The 25,482-nt window shown below is 29.1% G+C and overlaps 1 protein-coding gene across 3 annotated transcripts in view; it reads left to right on the top strand.

The window, feature by feature from the left end:
* Positions 1-25,482, top strand: part of LOC148228376 (protein qui-1) — a 171,159-nt gene that overhangs the window by 12,915 nt on the left and 132,762 nt on the right. For all 3 annotated transcript variants that reach the window (XM_088200422.1, XM_088200423.1, XM_088200424.1), the window contains exon 2: positions 24,055-24,231. In XM_088200422.1, coding sequence (XP_088056548.1) covers positions 24,120-24,231 — 112 coding nt within the window. In that variant the 5' untranslated portion in view covers positions 24,055-24,119. The remainder of the gene's footprint in view (positions 1-24,054; positions 24,232-25,482) is intronic.

Raw genomic sequence — 25,482 nt, 5'->3', positions numbered from 1 at the left:
CCCGTCTTTCTGAGCGCTCGGGAGAAAAAGTAATATATCTCCAATAACATATTTAGTACTACAGGAGGTGGGGGAACCGGTCACTCGGCCGTTACAAGCTGGGTGCCCACCCATAGGGTTGGACTCGTGGCAGTGGCGCACGCAATGGATTCCATGTAGTTATACTCTTCGCTCTCTATTCTATAATTGAGAAAGTCTTTTATATGTTTTCTAACAGAAACTTAGATGATTCTAATGCACGTTTTTATGAAGCATGGTATATCTCATGAATACCGTCGGGTCAAAAGTATAATATAAATTAGAATAATGTCTCCAATTACTAGAATTTGAATGTTTATCTAAAGTATTGTTATACGCTGGAACGTTTTGTGTTAACGCCTGTTGTTTTACGGCATTATATTATATATATATACAATAATATTATTAAAATATTATAAATAATACGATAAAGTATTATTATTTATTGAAGGTGATTGACATTAACCTTGAATCGGATAAGATGGATCATGAAAGACAGAACGCTTCAAAATATAATATATCAAAACCTGATCTTTTATTGATTGTTTAATTAAAATAAATTCACGTTAAAATTAAATTATATAGTATTATGTTTATCAATTTCAATAATTTAATAGTTTATAATATTTTTCTCTCAAAGTGTATTCAATGACGGCAATGTAATATTTGCATTAAATTTTTTCTTAAATTTAGCTTGTAAGATAAACATATGCTTTTTATTTATACTTTTTATCTAGTTATTTGCAGGTTTCATAAAATTAATTTCAATTTAATAGTAATGCTTCTTATATAAAATGATTTCTGTTTTTAATAAAAATATATATGAATTATTGAATATTTTATGTACTCGTTCAACAAATTTATCTCATGTAAGAGTTCTTTCTCCGAATATTAATGTCCCGATCCATTATACAAGATAACTCGGAGTTTTACCGTAAATAAAAATATCATGAAGTAAAGATTAAAATTAAATTTATATTTGGATTGTACATGGCACAATACTCTGTTTAAAAATTGAAACGAATTAAGAAACCCAAATTCTAAGAAAAACATTACAAAAAATGTTTCCTTGAAAGTAACTTTACTAATATTATATATTTATACGACTTTAAATATGTAATGGAAATTAGACTATAACTATAATTATAAAATTATATGAATTTTGTATTTAGTAATGAGCTAATTCAATAAATTATTTTTTGACGTCATCAATAATGTAGCAGATTAAATTTTCATAGAATGTAAGCTCTATATATATATAAACGAAACTGCTAAAAATATAAAACTATACGTATGCAATTGAGACAAGGACATTTAAAGAGGCCATTCAGGAGATCTTAAATCATTTGAATAGAATATATAGTCTGAAAAATATTATTTTTTAATACATAAAATATATTTTCTTTAACAGTGTTGAAGTACATAACTCATTATTTAAGAGTTTTCAATACCTAATATATATGACCTAGTTTGATTTTAATTAATTATCACGATATTGATCCGTGAGTAAAATCAAGATATATCACTGATATCATTTTCATTAAAAATCACTAAGGTTCATATGGGATTCACCCAGGTCTTTTAGGTTAATAGTCAGCGACTTATACCACTATTGTACCGTGCTAGTTCGATTAATCGTGGCTCGTGAAGATTCTATATATTGCGACTGAGTTGTGTCATTTTATTCTCTGTTTAAGGTTATTCTTTATCCGGTATAAAAACCCGGGCTTCCACAGCAGTCTCTATATTACCAATATACGCCGATTCATATTTTGTACCGTCTTTGCATTCTTCGAAACCTCGTTGCAACTTCAATGTAGGTTACATAAGACTAACGTATGCTTCGTTAACCCTCAAGGTTTATAGGATCAATTTTTATTTCGTATGACCAATGAAATATATTTGCTATTTAATTAGGTATTTTGCAAGTGTTACTGGCTTTTAAAATTTGTCAAAAAAATAGAATTGAGATAGCGTCATTCCTGATTTAATTGGACACCTATCTCTTTCAATGGTTCAGAGTGACAGATGTCGCGTAGTCTGACAGATTAATATTGTGCGTATTTTTGTGTTACATTAATTTATTTTAATCTAATTAATATTATTACATTCCGAGCTATTTACTTTATTAAACATTATTTGTCGTATTAGATATCGTATTTAAGGAAAAAGGAGTTTTAGCAATAATTAATTATCACATTTTCCTTATTTATCGTGTTACCTGGATTGTAATTAATTTACCGCATAACCTTCAACGCGAACTTGATCTTATATTGAATACTAATTTAGTCTGCTTGTTTGTCGGTTTAATTTTAATTCACAAATGAAATTAGAATATGTTTTTTACCTTATTAATTTTCCTAATAGCTGCGTATTCAGAGAAAATATATTACATATATTACTCTATAATTTTAGCTAATTCAAGCATAGGTATTTCAATATGTATGAAGTTAATAAATAATTAATATTATACGTCTTAATTTATTTAATAATATGTATTAATTATTATTATAATATGTTTCTAGTAGTAGAATCCATGTTTGTTAAATTTACGTGTCAATTATTTCAAATTTAGTTTTTTACGTAAATTATACAGGTTGTTCCTTGCGTTTTAGTCAAATAATAAAACAAATATATATTTTTCATATTTTTATTCAATTATTTTCTACATTTTTTTACACCCGATCAGCAAAATAATGAATTTTTGCATGCAATAAATTATTTATTGTCGTTTTTTATATCCGTTTTTGCAAGATACTATTTTACACATTAAAACTGTTGTAAGAATCTATAGAGATGATAGTAGTTTGGAGTAGTGTCTAAAGAATACGGTGGGCGAGGAAAAAGTTCTGAGAAAGTTTTTTGACACGTGAGGGTGAGCGCTGTCTTGTTGTAAAATTACTCTTCTTTGATTTATAAGACTAATCTTTTTATGGTCAGAGATGCTTGTAAACAAATTAGCTGAGCACACTATGTATCTATCGTAATTATCTGCTCATAATTTAGTATTTCATACTGAATTATGCCTTTCATATCCCACCAAATGCATTACATTATCTTCTTGGGATGTAATCCTGTAATTAGGGTTGGAACTGGGGGTTGATTGCCATATAATTACTGCCTTTTACGTTGTGTTTTAATGTCTATGATCCACTACTCATCTCTAGAAACAACAACACTTGCTGTGCTATAATTATTTTTGATTGGCATGTTGAGATATGCTGCGTAAAATAATTTATAAGGTATCCATATTTCACAAGTTGACACATTTTCTTTCATTTTTGTCAATTTAATTAAATATTTGTGAACTAATGTAAGTGACACGTTGAGCTTTTGTACTAGCTCCCGTACTGTTAATCTCGGGTTTGCTTTGATTGCAGCCCCAATATCCTCACTAACAACCAATAGGCACATGCAATGGAAAAATTCACTAAACCACATTTGCCACTTTAAATTTAATGGCATCCATGTCTATTGCATTACATTCGCATTACATTTGCATTATGACAGAGTTAAAACTCATAAAGCATAATATAACTTTGTTGGGTTTATTTTATCTCAACTTCCATTGGTGATTTAGGGTTAAAAGTATCGAAACAAAAAAATATCCATTAACTAAAAAGCATACTGAAAGAATACTAAAATTATTGGTAATTTACAAAAAGTTATACATTTTTTCAAATATAAGAAAAAAAATCCAAAGACTTGAGAAAAAAGAAAACAATCTGTATTTCTTATTTATTATAAATTCTTATTATCTATTCCGAGTCCTATAAAACCTTAATCATTCTCGGGAGATTGTGAAGCATTTTTATGCAATATTCTATTTCTGACTTGATTAGGAGCATTATGTTGATCCCATATTTTATTACTTGTCATTTGTGAATGAGTTTGGGAAAATGACATTATACGAGTATACAAATAATTTTCTGATACTAAAGATCAGACGGTTGATCGGCTCATCTCATTTAAATAACGTGTATAGAGAAATAGTCCGATACAGATCGAATACATCCGAATTTTTTTAAATTACCAGCACATAAAAATGGAATTTATGAATGAAAGTGATTGAAGACGTAACTATGTTATTTATGCACAATATGTCACCCTTTTAATAAATAGGGTTAAATTTTGTGTATTTTCAAAGATCAGGAAATGATGACGTCTTGAGAATCAGATCAAAAATACGGTTTAGAATTTATTTGGTTATATAAAGTGATTTGAGTTGATTGATAAAATCTTTGATTTAAATTGTCCAGAAAAATGTATATATTATAGTTAGGCGCCTCATAGGTTTTTCGTGAATTTTTTTACACTCACTATGTCACAAAATGTCAATGAGCCAGACTCCTGATTGTTTCACACTGTCACAATTCCGTCGACTTCCCCCCTAAACTTGTGACATCATTTATGGAAGCCGCCTTAGACGCTTGACATTTCTTTCCCGATTAATCTCGAACCTTTTGACCTCATTTAGTATCTGATGTAGTATTTATTAGGCAAAGTTTGCGATTCCTTCCTGAGTACGATAATACCAAAACTGGACATCATTTGGCAAATTAAGTTTCCAGGAAACTTTGGTTAACACAAATAGATTTTGCGCGATCGTTGCGTAACGAGACAAAAGGGCCAGGGTCCTTGGAGTGATTAACGACCTGGTCTATTGGCCCTAACTGAACTTCATTTACACAACTTTTGGCCGCATAAGTACGAACACACACTCGTAATTATGTAAAAACAGACATGACACACACGGGCCATTAACATTATGATAATTAATTTATAAAAAATACAATAAAGAATATTATATTTGTGATTTGTAGAGTTTCGTGACAAGGGTTCTTGAGATTAATCTTCAGCCCTGTCACACAAGTCCAACTCATTCGCGATTTTTGTATTGAATAGGGAATTCTAATCTCTTGGCTTGACATTTGCGTTTTGTTGTTTCTGCATATTCCCATTTCAAGCAAATTATATATTATATAAAATTAAAATGACGCAATTTACGCAAGTATTGGAAGTGATTACTTAAAAGCAGATTGAATATATATATATTTAATGAAATGAAAGAGAGTTAAATTATTCACATACTCATGGGGCGGAAGTTGTACCTGTGATGTTTTATTTATTTATATATGTTCCGTTCAGGTAAAGTTGAAGTGGAACCGCCGCGGTTAAAATTTGCGCAACCTGCGATAGCTCGCCACATACCTGTGAACCAAGATTAACCCTATTATGTCACTTACTCACGCACGGTGGAACACAGATGCATGATTAACCCTTTTGATGTTCAGGATCCGCCCTCAGCCGAAACATTTTAATGCCAAATAAACCTGTTAGTCTGCCGAGTTGCTCGCATACAAGCTTTACAGTCATAGACTGGATAGGTAAAATATATTCATACATACTTGTTTCTTTGAATATTCAATAGACAAACTAATGTGATTTTCTCTTAAGGAATAGGAATACTATTTTTATTGATTTTTTATATTATAGATGCTGAATCAAATAAGGTACTGTAATGATATTATAAACGAAATAGTTGTTTACTTTATAAATGCTCATATAAAAGCAAATATGCAAAATATACTTCATCTCAAAGGTATGAGCTACAAAATACAAGGTTCTTTTAAATTCTGACATGCCAAAAGCTATGTTAATCTATCATTTCTGCAAAGTACTAAGAGGCATTACACATTGTACTTAAAAGCTTTCGTTGTGAAATTCGCCATTAACGAGAACAATATTTTTAATCTTGAACTAAAATTTATATGATAGCTTGCGCCGATTGTGATAATGCATATAATGCTTAGAAACGAAATATGACATGTTATTTGCAATACCGTATAAAAAAATCAGTTGCAATAAATTTATATTTCTATATAATCATTTTTGGTGTGACTCTGCGTCGGAAGAACTTTACTGTTTTGAACTCCAAATTGCTTTTTGGCGACACAGTGCTGACCAACTATGATTATTCAAATGAAAAGGCTCTCGGCTGGCTTTGTTGGACTGAATGTCTAATTGTCTCCATTGGTGCTAAGCTTAGGGTCTAAAGTGATTCGACTTATATATCTTCAGATAATTAAATCACAAATTCTCGAGATTCCCGTTCTATTTTTTTAATATTAATTATTTTGCAAGCGTATTGTGTCATTAATATTATCGATTTTTTTATAGGTTTCACTACATATTCAAAGAATAATATAGGTATTTGAATCAATGTTATTTTTTGTGTTCTTCTTCTTTTCAAGTGTATATTTTTTGTTCTCTTCATGAGGGTAATTCATGAATATGTGAAGCGTGACTGATTGCTAGTCTTCTTAAATGTATTAGTGACGGAAGGTTATTCCCTTTTAGGGTGAGCAATGAGATTTCAGTTCAAGTGAACCCGGCTTACCCTGAGTATTTTATTTGTTGCATTGTAGCTGCGTTGTGCAGTGTGCTGTTGGTGATTTTTTATATAAGCTCAAATCAATTTTAACAAAGCTGCTACCAAATTGTACTGAAACGCGTTCCGTTCCTAAAAAAATGTGGCGCGTTTCAGTCTACTTCTTGCTTTAAATTTATTTTAATTTTTCATAATATGATTCATATGTGAGAGTAAAGAACATCATTGATAGACGATCGTCAAGGATTAAAAAAATGTTTTGATATAATAATCCCCAATTTTAATCTCCCAGTCACGATCTAAATTAAAAAACACAAGGATCCTTATGAGATTCGAATCAAGTATTTAAAGTAACAGTAGATGATAATACAAACAAAACTGTGATCATGGCAGAAATATAGTTTGAAAAACGTGTAGTGAAGCAGTTACAAGATTAAACGAAAATTAGGCATTGCGTTGAAGTAGATAAGATAAAGGGCATTAGCCCAGATTAGGACCCAACCCCGCTAATCAAAAAAGAGGTACGCTTTATTATTATATATAAAGTTATCAAAACGTTGTTTTATTATTTTTATATATACATTTTTGTTTATAAGGTTATATTAAATTTTGTATTTTTTCATTAGATGTAAAATGATGAATCACTGTCATAACAGTATTCAGTGTTTTTATAAATTAATATTTTTTAAATACGAGTATGTTTGTTTTGATAAGACATTACATATAATATATATATATATATATATTAAATAAAATAATAATGTTAAAATAGCTCGCACAAAAATAGTTATTAACGAACATATAAATATATACTGAAATTTATGTTAATTAAAAACTTTTCATTAATTGAACTTGAATGGAGCCATTGAAATATAAATTATTTTAATTAACTTTTACTTGATAAGAGATCGGAATTCAAATTTAGGTCTTATAAATTCAAAATTGTTTTAATTAACAGCTCAGATTTTTTTATATTTAAAAATATTTTAAAATTTTAATTTTAGATTCTTTCTCTCAAAATTTAATCATATTCAAAAATTATATTTTTGCAGTAAAACTAAATATATATGTATGAGCTGAATGTGAGATCGATATTTCATGAGTAAATTGCCCTATAAATGCAACTAGATATATTTAGCTTCCAGTGTAATATACATAATGGATTTCAGATATAAAAGGAGAAAACTTATCTCACTGAGTGTCAAGAGAAATGTCTCAAGGTGCATTAAAGTGCATGTATGTGAGGTGTATATAAATGTTTTTATGTATTTTCCGCGTTCACACAATTTTAACTATTAGTATTAATTATATTTTTATATATTATATAATTTATAGCTGTGCTATAGTATATATTTATTCTATTGCTATGATAAAATTATCAACTCATGGGAATATTTATGGTTTATCTAAAATGTCAGATTGAAATTGGAAACGCGGCGAGATTGCAAAAAAAATATTAAAAATTCCATTTGCATATTTACTTCTGAAAGTCATAAAACGGCTGAATCCACATAATAGCTTCATAAAACTTGAGTTTTAGTGGTCCAATTTTACCGGTTAGTTAAAAGCATAAATATGATTTAAAGTACATATATTTCACACACAAACACATAGGTATATATGTGTGTGTGTATATATACATATATATTTTTTGGTTTTATTATAAATTATATGCGTGTTTTACTCGCATTGTTTTTTTGAATGAGTGTCTCTATATTTCGCCGGAAATTTTCCCAGCATCTTCAGGAGTTTTCACATTTTTTTAGAGTACACTTTGTTTTTACATCGCGCAGGGAAGGATTTTTTATTCGTATAGGAGCATACATATGTAAGCTCCTGTCCGTGGAGCAGTGAGGGCAATAATATTCAAACTAACGTGTTTTTAACATTAAAACCAATAATAATAGTGCGAATAAAAAATCCTTTCCTGCGGGATGTAAAAACGAAGTGTACTCTAAAAAAAAATGTGAAAAGTCCTGAAGATGCTGAGAAAATCTCCGGCGAAATATAGAGAGACTCATTCAATAAAACAACGCGAGCAAAACACGTTTTTTTTTTTTAAATATATTATCGCGTAAAAAATATAAACTATTTAATATATATATATATATATATATATATATATATATATATATATATATATATATATATATATATAAAAAAAAATATATATATATATATATATATATATATATATATAAATATATAAATGGTTATTATTTCTAGGAGTCGGATTACTCCGCGTACTTTTTTGATTCCGTGTGGAATCATGGTCCCTACGTTTCGGCCAGATTCGCCCGGCCATCCTCAGGGGAAAATTCAGATCTGAACAACCACATGCTGGGCTTTGCCCACACCGGATGTTCATATTCTCAATTTTCCCCTGAGGATGGCCGGGCGAATCTGGCCGAAACGTAGGGACCATGATTCCACACGGAATCAAAAAAGTACGCGGAGTAATCCGACTCCTAGAAATATTAACCAAATATTTCTCCGCGAAAACGCATTCAACCACAATATATATATATATATATATATATATATATATATATATATATATATATATATATAACTCTCAATAAGATTTTTGGTTCACTGATGAAGCACAAGTAATTTAGGACATTTAAAAATTAGGTATAGAACACTTCATTTATATATAAAACACAAAAAATAATAAAATATTAGGGACTTAGTTTCGGAGCACATTATCTGTAGGAGATAAAGTTGGTTATGCTAGCTTACAGTATCATTTATAATCTAATCATGTAGCACATTTACATTTATTTTTTATCATATTTTATAATATATTATTTAACTTCAAACCTTTATGATTAATGCCTCACGGGATGGATCGTTTTGTAAATTCATCATATTCGAGAACTGGGCTTGATTAGCATTAATTTGAAGATACGAGAAAGTGAAACATCAAAAGCAATACTTTTATTTGGAGCCAAAGCGATGTTTGGGCTTTGGCGAATGAATTCAACGGGTCAATATAATTATTTCCGGCAAATACTTCGGGTCGACCTCAGGAGAACTTGGGCGCTGAAACCCGACGAGTGTTCGGCCGCGGCTGAGGCAAAAAGCCCAAGTTTAGTTTTTCCCTTCTTCTCTCTTTGAAGTCGAAAATAACTCTGGACCGATGGTAATAGGCTGTGTGAGGGAATTATATGAAATTAAGTGCTCGCAGTTTGAGGAGGGTCTCATTGCTCCAGAGCCGTATTGTGTAATTGCGTCCCGAGACACTTGTGGCTTTTGGGATCGTTTATTTTATGTTTGGAACCGATGCGGCATCTGCCATTACCTAACAAGGTTTATCTTGGATCATTTCTGGATTGCGAGTTCGCGTAATGCGCTCCTGATAATTCACAGAATTGTGTAGTACATAATCGTCATTCAGTATTATTTTTTATGATAGCTGAAATTAAAACTTTGCCTCTCCTTTCTGTAAAAAAACGTCCTTAGTATTCTAAACGTATAGAATATAATTCGTTTAGAATACTAAGGACGAACCTTACAAATATATAGTGCGAGATAATAGAATTAAAAGTTATATAAGTGTTTTGGGATATTAAAATAAACTCAAATGTCTAATCACTATTCTTCAAGATTGGGTCATTGAGTGGTCAAAAAATAAAAACTTAGACCTTTTCCTTTGAATTTTGCTTATTTTTCTATATTTATTCAGCATAATTTAACAAAAGTTCAAAATTATTTAATATTTTATAGCACTTATGTCAAATTACGCTTAGAAGTTTAATAAATATTATTTCATCTTTAATACTACTCTGATTTATATAATTCATGGGTGTACACAGTGGCGTAGCTAGGGTATGTGCTGCCCAGGGCGATTCTTAAAATTGCTCCCCCCAATACATTTCATAAAATCAGCATTTCATAAAATAATAAATTAGTTATTATTAAGCTTTTGTTATTCGTGGATTTATATACATATATTTTAGTGCATTCTGGGTTAAGAACCACACTAGACGATCCCATCGCGAATATGCCGCCCCCAAGCAAGTGCCGCCCGGGGCGGCCCGCCCATAGCTACGCCACTGGGTGTACAAATGTGTAATAATAATACAAAATAATGTTGGTGACTATATCTTTGTTCATATGTAGGGGCATTTGTTTGCGCTGAACATTGTACAATACTAAAATACTTGACTAGATTTTAAATAAATTTTGATAATTTAATATATAGATTTGCAGTGTCCTATAAACGAGCAATGCTTTTCAATTATTAATATGAATTTAATGAAAAAGGAAATACAAATTAATGTAAATATGCTATACGATCAACAATAACATATATGGTGATTTTTTACGTATTATATAAAAGTACATTTTCTCTACTGTTTTAAAGCAATTTATCGTCTAAGTAACTTATATTAAAATATAATACTATTATAAACAGAGTAAACGATCAAATTTTAGCTTTTAAACGAGAATAATAAACGAGTGCTTCATAAAGTTGAATAATGAACGTATCACGTATGAAAAATTAGTATGAAAAATCGGGAGCTTTAAGCTCGGAGCCTTGGCTTCGTTCCGCGTGCATTTGCTCGCTCGAACACGTTACGCGAAACAGGCAATTAATTACAGCGTGTACGGAACGAATTCAAAAATTCCATTAGCATAATTAAAATTCATATATTGTGTACATAAATTGCACAGAGGGGCGTCGAATATATCTACCTATATACATGGAGGCAATATGTGTAAATTATTATGGATTTTCTTATAAAATATATTATATAATATTGATAAAGGAATGATATCAAGGTAAAAAATTATCATAATTTAATGAGAAAATATCATCCTGTACAGCCGGTCACTATTTTTTTATACCGCACGCAATTTGATGGAAGCTCTGGGGGTGGCAAAGTTAAAAAACCACCCCAGTTTACAATTTACAATTTACCCCATTGAATATTCTCATGACCGATTGCAAATTCTATTCTTAGGGGTCCCGCCCGTAATTAAATTGGCCAGAGAACAAAGAGCAGCTCAGCAATGTTGATGAAACACTCGCGTTTCTCTATCAATCTGAGTTTAATATCTTGGATGGGACGTGTCATTTAAAGGATACGCCGTAAACGTAAACGTACCTGCGCAAAATGATAGATTGACGTACATATAATGTGCACACGTGATACGTACGTGGTGTAACGTTTACGTGGGTATTATTATTATATATTACATGCGTCACGCGAGGGGATGATATAGGATATGACTTATTTTTTGCGTGAATTTCACTTATTGGAAACGTTGAAAATACTGTGTGTACATTAAAATGATATAAAATAAATTTATCATCCATGCTTAAAATTTTTGTAGTTTTATAAAAATACAGATACATGTTTAATTGTAATTGTTTAAATAATTTATTTATTTATGGTATGTCAAAGTGAATAATTAATTTAAATGTATTTTTTTAGAAAAATGATTCTTTTATATTCTAAACTTAATTATGTAATTCCATTACCCATTATAAAATTTGAGAAGTACATTTCAATTATAATTTATATGCTGTCGGCTGTTTTTTTATTTGTGTACAATATTATAATGTATTTTGCCGAAAGTACATTTATATGACTTAAATTAAAAAAAAACTTACTGAAAATGTCTAAAAATTAGGGATATAAATTTAATTCAATCTTTATTAAAAAGTAGTTTAAATCGATAGCGTTTTTTAGGATTAATCTAATTTTATTGCTAGAAATCAAACCACATTTCAAATTATTACTAATTATATACATAGCCACACATATATAATACATAGTTTTGACTGATATTACTTTTTGTGTATGAATTTATAATAAAATATAACGATCCATTGTTTCCAATGTTTGTCAACAGACTGAGATAAATTGTAACTGTAAAATAAAATTCTTAAAATACCGAAGGTAAATAGCACAACAATTTTAAAATATAAATTTGCTTAGAGTATCCTGTGAGTGGTTTAACCTTTTTTGATTTATTATGAGTTGTTTGAGTGCAATAAAAATATATATTTTTACATTAAATAAAATGAGAACGAAAAAATGTTAACCATAATGGCACTTAAAGCTCCTCTAGTGGCAGTGAAATATACTTTCCATTATTTAACCATGTTTTTTTATAGGTTCGTGCGTATAATAAATGATACGCAGAGACTTTAAAGTAGTGAAATATATATTTTATAGAATTATTGCATATTGAATGTCGTTGTACGAGTATTTTTAATCAATAATCAAATGCATATTTTAACACATTATTTCGTTAAGACTTGCATTCGAAATAGATTATTTAAAAATAGTAGAAATCAAATTACGTTGTTCTATTATAAAAAAAATCGGGCTTCTGTATAATTGAGATTGAATCAGTGAGACAATTTGATTAACTGTGAAGAGATAAAGTTTTATTGTGTTCAAAATTCAATCAAATTGCGTAATAAAATTATTCTTTTTGAAGTTGATTGATAATAAAAATTATAATTTTATATATTTTTTATTTCTTTACATAATGATTTCGGTTTTTGAGTCCGTAGGGGTGCAACTGCAAAAGCTGGTAACAATTTATTTTTATTATGTAAAGTTTACCACAAGTGTAGAAATTATGTCTTTTGAGTGATCCACTGATGCGGGTCTCTCTCGCTTTTCCATCGGAAGCTATCTGCTGTCCGAGCTCGTCTCTGATTGTTTCTCGCCTCGGCCGTTGATTTGAGACGTCTCTGGCGAATCATAGATGCGGATGTTGGTGTGCCAATATATTCACGCCTTAAATTAAAACTTTCACAATCGTTAATACAATAGCAGTTTTTACACATGATATACGTATTGTTTATGATGAACCCTTTATGCGCGAAAGGATAGTTTTTCTGATGCTTATGAGCGGTTATTGGCGAATGTGCTAACTTGCAATTATTATGATTAGGTCTTTTGTTAAAATTGGTTGCTTATTTCCTTTTTATATAATATTATTTAATTTAATTTATTACAAATTTTTATACAATTTAAAAAATAATTGTTTTAATGACTTCAGTGTTAACGGTGTAGCAGGTTTAAACCCCTATAATGAAGAATAGTAGAATGAATAGATTTAACTTAGAAATCTTTATAGTTAACCTTTATATTTTTACACAAGCGTTGCTATATTTTAATGGATATTTAAGTACATTTACAGTAAATATTTTTCAATACATTCTATACATAGCAATTTAATTATTCGACCACTTAAAAAAAACATGAAATATTACTGAAAAGAAGGATCAAGATATATTAAATTATCTAATTTATATTAATGATTTATTTATGTATTTATATAAATAAACTTAAAAAATAAGTCCATTACATATTTACGTATATTATAATATAAATGTGGATTGAATAGCTATGCTTAATAAAAATAAGGATGTATAAATGTAATATTATTATAAAAAAATCTTTTGGACTGTTAATCAAAAAGGAATTATGTAAAATTACATAATTTTTATCAAAATATTTTTTTATATCTTATATATGTATGTGCACACGCAATGTGGATTTTTACGGCAACTTTGAAACACGCTTAATTAAAAACGTATTACGTTGAAACGATAAAAGGTAAATTTTAATTAAAAAGAAAAGACATAAAATCCCGCCATACAAAACAAAATAAATTAAAAAACGAACACGGACATCTTAACTAAAAGCGTGTCACGTGCTGAAATGTGCTCGGAATATTCATCACCGCGTTTTTAAAAATGTAAATTTGACATATTATATGTATAGACAGGACAAACCATTAAGACATTCACATTACACAAGTAGATAATGTAGCAGCACAAAGTCTAATACAATAGTAATTTATGATTGTCTTACATATATTACTCTCACTTTCAAATTAAAATTTTAGCACGTAAACGTGAAACGTGTTTCCCAATCAAATGACATGCATTTTTATCTATTAAATATATTGCTTTCGTTATTTTGTGAGAATTGTGAAGACAGAATGGAATATTTGAAGGCAATGTATATGTATTTAATAACGCATTTAATTTATTTTGTGGGTATATTCAATTTTATACTATTTTTCCATAATAACAAAATTTATTATCTAAACGACCTAATATACGTCGTTTAAAAATTAATTAATTGGAATATTGGCAAGTTATTCTTAGGGGTAGGATACGTTGATTAGTAAGATGGGTCGATTTTCGAATGAGCTTTTTGATTTATTCGATAGCACATAAGCCAATATGTCACACATTTGATAGTCACTACGCTCAGAAAAATTAGAGCGCTATGAAATGAGAGTATGCAAATCAAATTTATCCTAATCTAGCTTACAAAGTGCACTAAACTAGAAAATATTAGTTTATTAACAAAGTAATATATCGACCAATAAATAATAAGTTTTTTTCCAAAAAACTATCAATGTAAAAATCTTGTTATTCTATTCACAAAAAATCCAGTTTACTAAAATACCCAAAAATTATAAGGTAAATATTTATTTTTATTTATTTGAAGTAAAACTATATGATTATATTTATATATCATTTCTTTTATCATATTTTACGTATTGCTGTTGTCAAAATAGTTTTACGTTTATGGTTACAATTTGGGATAATTGAAAAGATCTTTGTATATAAATTTGTGAAGATTCTGTTTAATATTATTTAAAGTGTATTTATTTGCTAAAAATAAGGCATATTATTTGTAAGTAAAAATCAGTGATTTACTATTATTTTTACTTTTATTTGTCATTCACCCTGTATTATAGCGTGTTTTCTATTTCATATGAAGGCTCTTTCAAAAATTGTTTTAACCGAGCCACAGGTAGGTCTTATCGACACGGTAAACATTCAGTGTTTCTGCGCTCTTCTATCTATTGTACATATATATTGTATCGTGTGTGTTCGTGAGTATGCATATTTATACTTATGCTCTTTGTGTGTATATTTGCCGAAAATACACGCATGAAACGACTCCTTTATTCGCCCCTTCATTTATCAACGCCCGGGGGTTTAATCTCGAGTTGTCTCGCGCCAAAGTTACCTGTATTTCTTTGCTTAAGAAGTTGTCGAAACAAAGAGACGTTTGACGAGCAAACTATAGAAAAAAAATGTTATACTCGTTCTCTCTCTTGTCTGAAACCCAATTTCACGCGCGATGAACTTTAGAGATTCGCGTATTTTTTTGACGCTCTCTTTAATTTGCGCCGTAAAGTTTTTACGCTGTGCGACATCAATGGATGATTTTATAAGCTCGACCTTAATGGCATAGAGAAAATTTGTATGGTTCAATAATCAAATCATAACGTCTTTATTTTACGTTCAAAATAGTCAAAAAGCGCAATTTGTCGCTCGATTGTATTACAAGTTTCATTTGAAACCCTTTGCTTTTTTGTAGGCAGCGTAATATTGAATACCGATAGGGATAGCCTGGGAAAGGTTCTCTCTTGGGATTCATAAATTTCCAATTTAAAAACCTTAACTCAACGACGTGTAACAAAGCAATTTTTACCCAAATGCGCAACGCAATTTTTTATGTGCAAATTATTTCAGAACGAAACAATTGGGGGGAAAATATATAACAGGATTACAATATCTCGTTTACGATACATTAGCTACTCATTACATCATTGTTTGAAAATGTATATAAAGTAAAAAACTCCTACGTATTTTTATAAATAAAATAAAAGTTAAAGCCCAACGGTACGGCATGCGTCACGACACGATATTATTTCGGCAAATAATAAGAACACTGCGCGAGAGTGGGATAGCCGAATAACCAACATTAAATGACAATCTTTTTTATATTTGCATGAAGGTCTTTTGTCTTTTAAAATTAAGATTGACAAAGTGTTCTTTATTGATAATACATTTATTCCGAAACACTTGCATTTTAGAGCATATATAGTCATATGCGACTGTGCTAAAATATGTTATACATACACACAAGTTATGGCAGGTAGTCGAATACCGAATTATTTAAACATTTTAAACTATTCTATAACACATAATAATTGAGCTAAAAATAAATTTGTAAAGAATATTTGGATCCATATAATTAACTTTTATCATAAACATGCATTATATTGAGCAGTCATAGACTGCCTTTATAAATAGCAAAAATCGATGCGATAAAAATCGAACGTATATCCGTATCGTGTGCTTTATAGCTATAGTAGGGGTGTATTTGCCATCTCTTTTTTAATTATGAATAATAATGAAATGGATAGCTCTCAAACTGACTGCGTTAACGCAAATAAGGTATAGATGTGCACTAGCACAGATATAACAAAATATGTTCTCAGATTTTTATTTCGATTGACTGTTAAAACTACTACTAATATATACATAAATATATTATATATTAAAAAAAATAGTAAATAAATAAACTAAAACTAACAAAAAGCTGATAATAAATAAATATTTATTATGTAATAATATAATAACCGGCATGATAGATGAGTGGTATAAGTCTCTGACTGAAAGACCCGGGTTCGAATCTCATATGGACCTTAGTGTATTTAAATTTCTATCGTATCTAGGATATCAGAATTACTGATTACTATATAATTATAATTCTAATCGATCATCACAGATTAGGTTTACCTAGATTTTCCTAATCTCACGGGTGAATATTGTGATGATTAATTAAAGCTAATAATGAGTTACTTCAGCCTATATGTTTCAAAAATACACTCGCGACTAACTTTACGTGTTAAACATTAATACATACATGTTTATTATACTAATATGATACTTCTTCTGATATTATTTTTATTTATAAAACACTAAAGCTCGAAGCTCACATACATTTAAGAAGTAAATAAATAAATATATAACTTTTATTGCCGCCCAATAGATTGGATACAATAAATATAAATTAGACACCAAATATGATATGCATCTTATTCACTATAATATACATAATAATGTCATTAATAGTAATACAATCCCATAAATCGATGGAATGCATATTACTATGGCATTATACGAGCTTTTTGCTTGTATTTTCTAGTTAGTATGTATCTAGGGCATTCTTATCGCAGCTTAACGATAGTTAGGTTCTATTTCAGAGTTTCATTCTCTTTATCGTTTCTCTATTGCAAGAGATTCTATTGTTGTCTTAATAATGAAAGCTATTTTCTATAGTTGAATAAATACGGTAATGAAGTTAATGATATTATTTTTTCAATACAGGTCCTAAAACTTATTTTCAATAGCGTGAGAGAAACACAAAGCTTGATTTGAGCTGAAAGGATTAATAAACTTAAATAAATTTAGAGGGTAATCTAATAAAAAGCCTTACTTTTTAAATACAAAAATACAATATCAGACAAATATCTGCTCTAATTATTTTTTCTTGACATTTTTTGACAATGTTTTAATGACAATTTTTTTAATCATATTATATTTTAGTGTTTGTAGTATTATTAGTCTATTCTTAGGTTTTATCCATGTAATCTAGTTTGGGTCAGATATTTTTTAGTTAATCTAAATTGAGCTATCTGAAAATTTAGAGGGGGTCGAAAATGTTTCGCATTTGTTTTTAAATATTTTTAGATGGCTGATAAATATACTTTACATAAAAAATCACGTAAAACTTACATTCGAATCCTATCACCCTATATTCGACAATATTTTATAAGAGGTCGGTGTATACGATTAAATTTATAGTATTATGTAATGTGCGTTGTGCGTACGTGTGTGTGTCAGTTGCGTTCCAAAGCTAACATCCAACAATCGGCTTGGTAATTTTCCTAAAAGGGTTTCGCGTTAACGACGACCCGCAAAGGCAGCTTTTCACCTCATGGGAAATGGGCTTTCTAAAGATTTATATTTAATGTTAGCATTTGTTGTATTTTAGGGCCGAGAGTGAGAGAGAGAGAGAGAGTCATATTTAATTTTACATAGCCGCCGATGCGGATTATATCGTATTATATAACAATAGTGAGTTTAAAATGTGACAATGGCGTCGCAATTTATATTTTTACAAGTAGAGGATCAAAATTTACGCGTGTGAGAAAAAGTTTTACTTCGGATTATTTAACGCCGATCGGCGAAAGCGTGCAAAAGCTTTTTTCTTGAAGAAAGTTTCGCGTTCGAGTTTGAAAAGTTACAAATCTGATTATGCGGTTTTATGAATAAGGACTAAATTGAAATTATATATTTGACTTTAAAGGCGATCAAGAGGTATAGAATTGTTTTTATTGTTCGTATACGAATCTACTATTGTATATAAAAAATATATATGTATATATATATTGTGAAATATATACATAAATTATGTTTTATCTTACTTTTTGTTTTTTACGAGTAGCCGACTTTAACAAGAGATTGTTTCTTTTACTAGCCAAATTCAATGTATAAGCATATATTCAATTTGCTTTTGAAAAATAACATAAAGATTTAAAATAATCAATACACATTGGGAAAACAACATCTATGTATTTATATTAATTAATTAAGAATACACACATTTGTGTAAACCGCTGATTTTTTTTACTAGTGAATTGAAAATATTTTATAGGTGATACTTTCTAAGACGTTCTAATTATGTATTATATTTAATAACAAATTATTATATTTAAAGTTAATTTATATTTTAGACTTGGAAACTTTCTATATATATATGTCTTAGAATAAAACTTACTTTGTTGTTCTTGTCTAATTAGCATAATCAATATCAGAAAAATTGAAATAGCCACCATTGGTGTTATATATACAATCAATCACATGTCCAAACAAAGGCTTGGTTGTCAATGTTTTGTCTTTGTAAACAAAGACAATAGAATAAAAAGAAAATGTATTTTAAAACATACATTTTCTCATGTCAGGCCTATCTAAATAAACGTACTAGTTTTCAAAACCATATTTCTTTTATTAAAAAGTGTTATATGTAGATATATGCGCATTTACTTAACACTTGAACACGTAAGTGAATTAATTATAAATAATATAATTATATGTTTCGTAGTAAATATATATTGTCTACATATCTAGATGTTTCACTAGATTCTTGTCGGAGTAGTTTCACTCTCCTTTTTTTCACAACGTAGATGAAAATCTGCAAAGAGTTTTTCCGTGTTAACAAAATGAAAATAAATTTCATTTTTACTGTCGTAGTGTGACATGTATATATATGTATATATATACATATATACATATAGATTATTATATATTATTATAATTAACGTGTGATTGTATGCTATTGTTAATATTTGTTATCTAAATACAACACGGTACTTGCCTTTTAAAGATGAGACGGCTTACGTATCGTACTTTTTCACACTGTCACGCGATTTTTCTTGCCAACAATTTGATTTTTGTTTTTGTATGTTTATTTGAATTTATTTTATTGAAATTTAATAAAGCCGGCAAGTTTTTGAAAACGCTTTTGCGTAAGCAATTGATTTTTTTTAATGTTTACTTGATGTTGTGGCCTTCAGCAAAAATGTGGTATGCTAATTTTTATAAAATAATTTAACTCCAGTATGCTATTTTTTCTTTGAAAAATTTCACAGTTCTGTATGATGTATATTTTTTCGCAACTGTTACAGGAAATTTAATTAAATCCTTGGGATTTATTAGAGATATTGTCCTTTTCACTCAGTATAATTGTCACTATTTTATTAAAATATTTTAAAATAGTTCTAACACCCTCTTTGGAAAGACTCGCTATTTTTTTAAATCTTTGTGTTTTTAATGCTTTATTACTATTTTTGTTTGGGTTATTAATTATACCATTTTTATATTCAGAATTGCAGTACTATTCATGCTATTAAATCATAAAAAACATATTCATGCTATTAAGTAAAAAAAACGTTTTTACCGGCTAAAAAAATGTTTTTTTTTGTTAAAATAGAACACTGCCATGGGAAACATTTTAAAAGGTAAAATTGCAAAGTACGCGCCATAACAGAAAAATAATTAAAATCCTTAAAAAAATAACGCGTGTATTCGCGCTTGCTCTCGAAACGGCTCTATTTGTATCAAAAAAACTTGCCACCGTTTTGTAATTGGCATTCTCTCAAGGACAAGGCAATTAATATAAATACTTTAATATTCAATGCATTCAAACTTTAACATGGACTATAAACAAGAGAAGGGTGACTCAATTATAGACTAGCGAAAATTGCAGAAGCCACCGCTTCTCTCTTCGCACACACTGCTCCAGATCGATGCCCGGAATCCGGAGTAAATACACTTGTAGCTACCAAAAACATTCATTAATGGTTTCATAACATATTTGATAACAACAAGACGTTATTTCATCAAAAATAAACCTTCTGACTCGAAGGATAGGATATTTAAATGTTTTTATAACGACAAGTAAAAACATTTATTTAAACGTTTCCTTAATATTTTATTGTCTTTATCAGTAGGGTATGTTTATATACATATTGCAGTTTCTATCTAACGTCCATTAGCTTCGTAAGCCGTTTCTCCACAACCAACGTAAAATAAACTCTGGCACACAATGTCTTCCTCGATATTTCCCCGAGATACCGTAATCGTTTTTGCAAACGTTAATGTTAAACTCTTCGCAAATGCGTATCAATTTCCTGGATGGCAATTAAGCCCTACTGATAACTGCAGCTTAAACCTTTCAGACCTATCCAGCACAACAACTAGCTTTAAATATATATACAATCTGTGAATCGTATGACATTTTCGTAATTATTTCAACCGTAAAACGGGCGTTTATAAATAAAACGAATAATGTATGTCACTAAATTTATTTTCATTATTTTCATCTTTTCTTTTCATATAGAGCGAGACATATTTAGAAAATAAAAATTAGTAAAAAAATATCTTTTTCGAGATTGACAACTGTCTTTTTTAATAGCGTTTAATACACTTGTCCAACCTTTTATATCTTCTGTGTCATATCATCCGGCAAAATACTGTCAAGTTATTTTTGATCACTATGTAACATATTACCAGTGGAGAGATTACATTTTTTTTATGAAAAACAATAATATAATAATTGTAATATGAACCATAAACCTATATTTTAGTTACTATTACGTCAATATCTGGTTTGATAAAATAAGTAGCGATACTAAAAGTATTTTTAAAATGCTTGTATAAAATTTTTGTTTTAACTACACTTTTGCATGATAGAAAAAATATACTCGCACAAAAAATGTCATATAGAAGGCATATTCGTAGGGTGTAGAATATTTTTTCATTATGCAATCTATTAAAATAAATAGTTATTTATATCAGATATACGATTTCAACTCTATATATGATATTGACAAGTATGCAGCTTATGTAACAGGCTTATCGCTTATTGTTTCTTTGAGTTGTTTTTCTAATTTTGGTATCATTATTACTTCCAGGACGAAAGAAAGTATTCCAGTCTTAGTATAGCGTTAAATATTATTGTGATAATTTTCATTCTTTTTATGATAATTCTTTTAGTAATTTTGCTGATGCTTTGTATCTGGTAATATTATTTTACTTTAAATCTCTTAATTATTGGACTCGCTTTAAGGGGTGTGCTTTCAGATAATTTGCGATTTCCTTTGCATCCATTGTAGTTTCTGTCGCAGGATCGTATGGTGTGAATACCTCCTTCGAGTGAGCTGAAAAGGTCGGCCTTTTCCTTATCACTTCTAGCCCATTTACTGTTTCCGTTTCTAATTGGCGGCGAGTATTTTATGGGTTGCTTTAGCTTATTCGTAGCTTTTCACGGTGTGTAATAGTGCCTTTTTGAAGCCTCCTATTCAAGAAATTTTGAATAGAATAATTTTTAATTAACGTTTTATTGCCGTTGACACTTTTTGTATAGCTTACTTTTTTTGCTATTTTTTGTTATTATTACGGGGTGCTTTTCCATTTTTTTCATCTGTGCATAGATTGAGTGTGGCGTTACAAGCTGCTGTTTAAATTGACTTTATTAAGTATTGGACTGCTTGTTCTACTTCTTTATTGCTTTTCAAGGATATGTTCAAAGTTTTCTTGAAATATATCCTAATCAGTTTTATGATTTAATAAGATCGGAGTTTGTTGTTTGTGGATTAAATGATCAGATGAAAGCTTGAAACATGATTTAGATAGAATTCATTTTACCCCTATGCCTTTAACAATGTAAAAGTCAAACGATCCAAGAAGTTTATTTGTTGGCCAACTATTGAAAAATGGTGTTGCGAATTAAATATATAAATAAATTATATTTATGATGAAGCTAAAGATTCAAATTTAAAAAGATTACTATTCATTTTTTTATAATAATAAAACAATTGAAACAAATGATTTTTTCATTTTATTAACAAGGTCAAGTATTGTATTATATATAATACAGGGTGTACGACATAAGCGTGCTGTCATTATCGCGCCTAATATTTGCGTGTCGACATAATCGCGTGGTGTCATTTTCGAGAATTAAAAAATTAAAAAAAGGAAAACAGAATTTGAATAAAAATAAATATAAAATAGTGTATACCAATCGATAAGATTATAATTATGGAGAAGTGTCGACCGGAATCTGAACTATTGTATGTATTTGTTATTAATTCTTTTTAAAATATCGTTAAATATTTTTAAATAAAACTAATATTACAATACTTATATATTATATGATTTTGATTAGTTCATAGAAGTCTTTTGGGGTTTTATAATGTCAAAACGAATTTTTATTTAATCGTTATACTTAAATTCACATTGGTAGATGTACTCAGATAATATGTCAAAATAATTAAGTGCTATATTCTGATTAATGCTATCAATAATTTCTTCTTCTTTATGTTCATTCTCTTCTGGTTGGTTGATATTGAAAATGACATCTGCATCTCTCACAGATTACTCAAATCGTATACTAACCACTCCTTAATGTTTTATTCATCGACATTTTAATATTTTTATTTATTTACATGTTTTACGTATTCGTTACAAACAACAAAAATCCCTCTAAAATCAGACATATATTATTTAACTTTTAACCCACAATTTAGTACTTTAAACTGAAATGAAATAATGACATTTAATACGAAATTATTATGTGCAGAATATGTATTTACATGTAAATACGACCACACTATTTTGTAATGAATTTGAGAAAATTAGAAAATTTTAACGAATAACAATTGTTCAACATCATATGTAATTCGGTTCTCATTATATTTTTTTTAACCTAACTACCCTTAAATATATGGTACAAACTTTATTTTATATTTTCAATTTTTTATTTATAATATTTTATGTATAATGCTTTAAATTAAAAAATGTGTGTATTTGCCATTTCTTTCTTAAAATAAAAAAAATATTTTAGTAATATACTTTTCACTAAAAAAAAAAATATTAAATTTTTTTTTTCTTCATACACATTTATCTGTAAGTTTGACAAAAAATAAGTAAATCGACCCGAAGCAAATAAAATATAGGAACACAATTGATTAACGTGTTTAACAATATAATCTAAATTATTAAATCGCGTCTCATTATTTGTGCGATGATAAAAAAGTGTACTTTTATTTTTGTACAACTTTTTTAAATTATATATTGTTTTAATTAATGCTAATGTTTTAATTAATGCAAATGTTTTAATTAATGCAAATGACTTAATTAAGAGATAATTAAAATTGATATTTCATTTATCTCTTTATTTAAAAAGTGTTTTGTGAAAAACTCTGTTTTTATTAGTATGTTAATTTTGTTGCAGTATCTGTACCGCATTGACCAAGCCAAGATTTCGCGTTGTGAATAGTGTGCGAAACAGGAAACAAGATGGCTGTTCCGGAAACTGTGGTGATGGAGACCCTTCAGGGTTTTTCCGGCAACGCCGACAAGTGGCCGTGTCCTAGACTTGTCAAGATATTCGTATCCAGCGCATTCAACGGTAAGAATTTTTCTCAAACTTCCCAATTTTACAATATAGTTTCGATTAAAAATATTATAGTAAAAGTCTAAAATCTTTTGGAAAAGAAAACGTATGTTTCTGCGTATTATATAATATCTATTGAAACGCACGCGAATCCGTAACACCCATAAATTTCACCGCCTTTCCTGAATCCATACGTTATCAGGTGCCACATACACGCAATAATTCACAGTCGTCTGTATTTCACGGTCTTTGTTGAATATTGAAGAAAACTCTACATAGGCGCTTTCATTCGCTCTGAATCAATTCAACGTGTCGATTTTCACAAATTCGAATGCGAGCGAATAACATTACTCAGGTATTGTGTTCGAAACGTAAAATAAATCAGTGAATATATACATATCCAGTTAAAAAATCATTCATGCAACTAAGGGTAAAAATATATGTATTAAAAATTATAGAGCAATATTCATGCACATGCTCCACCATTATTATTTAAATTTGACATCTTATAGTCAAGTTTCATTAGTGGGTTACGTTTACGATACTAATAAAGCTGAAATTATATCATATTTATGTAATAATAAACAATATAATACGTGAGCCGTATCGCTTATTTGCTTCCTATGTCTCAGATATACAAGTTAAACGCACAATACTCCATTCGCTCAATATAAACGCCGAGTTTGCTCTTTGTTGGAATCAATTCTTCCAAAAGTTTCCAAGACAGATACATACAAGATGCCTCAAAAATGATAATCTCATTTGATACGCATTAGACACAACCCAGCTGGCACAGCATCAATTCCCCGTTCCCAAAGTTATCCCTGACAAATGTCTACTCAGTTAGACTTTGGGAGAATATCGGCGTAGTTATAAAGAAATTGTGCTTGGTTGTGCGTAACGCGAATTTTACGCTTACTTAATAATTTTATTTCATTTGATTGCTATTTATTGTTTATACTTTTAAAACTTATTTTTGAGTCTGAAATGTTCTGCAAAGAACGTATTCTTACGCTAAAGGCTCAGTGTATTTTAGAATCTCAGCATTGTAAAAAAAACTCTTTGCAAAGTGAACTTTAAACCGCATCACTCGCCTTTATATAATTCTTTAAAAAAATAAATATACTAAAAAACTTTTTGTGATTGTGTTGATAACTACAACTTGATAACGATATTTTTTTGTAGCTTTCAAGCGCTAAAAACACTGTGGGATTAATTTTATAGCACTTTTAAGGTTTTGATTTGACTTTATAGGCTTATAATTGT

This window comes from Plectrocnemia conspersa, unplaced genomic scaffold (assembly GCF_051122295.1).
Source record: "Plectrocnemia conspersa isolate PC_06_02 unplaced genomic scaffold, ASM5112229v1 ptg000012l, whole genome shotgun sequence".
Lineage (NCBI taxonomy): Eukaryota > Metazoa > Arthropoda > Insecta > Trichoptera > Polycentropodidae > Plectrocnemia > Plectrocnemia conspersa.
The sequence above is the reverse complement of the archived record's forward strand: the minus strand, read 5'-3'. Positions and strand labels throughout refer to the sequence as shown.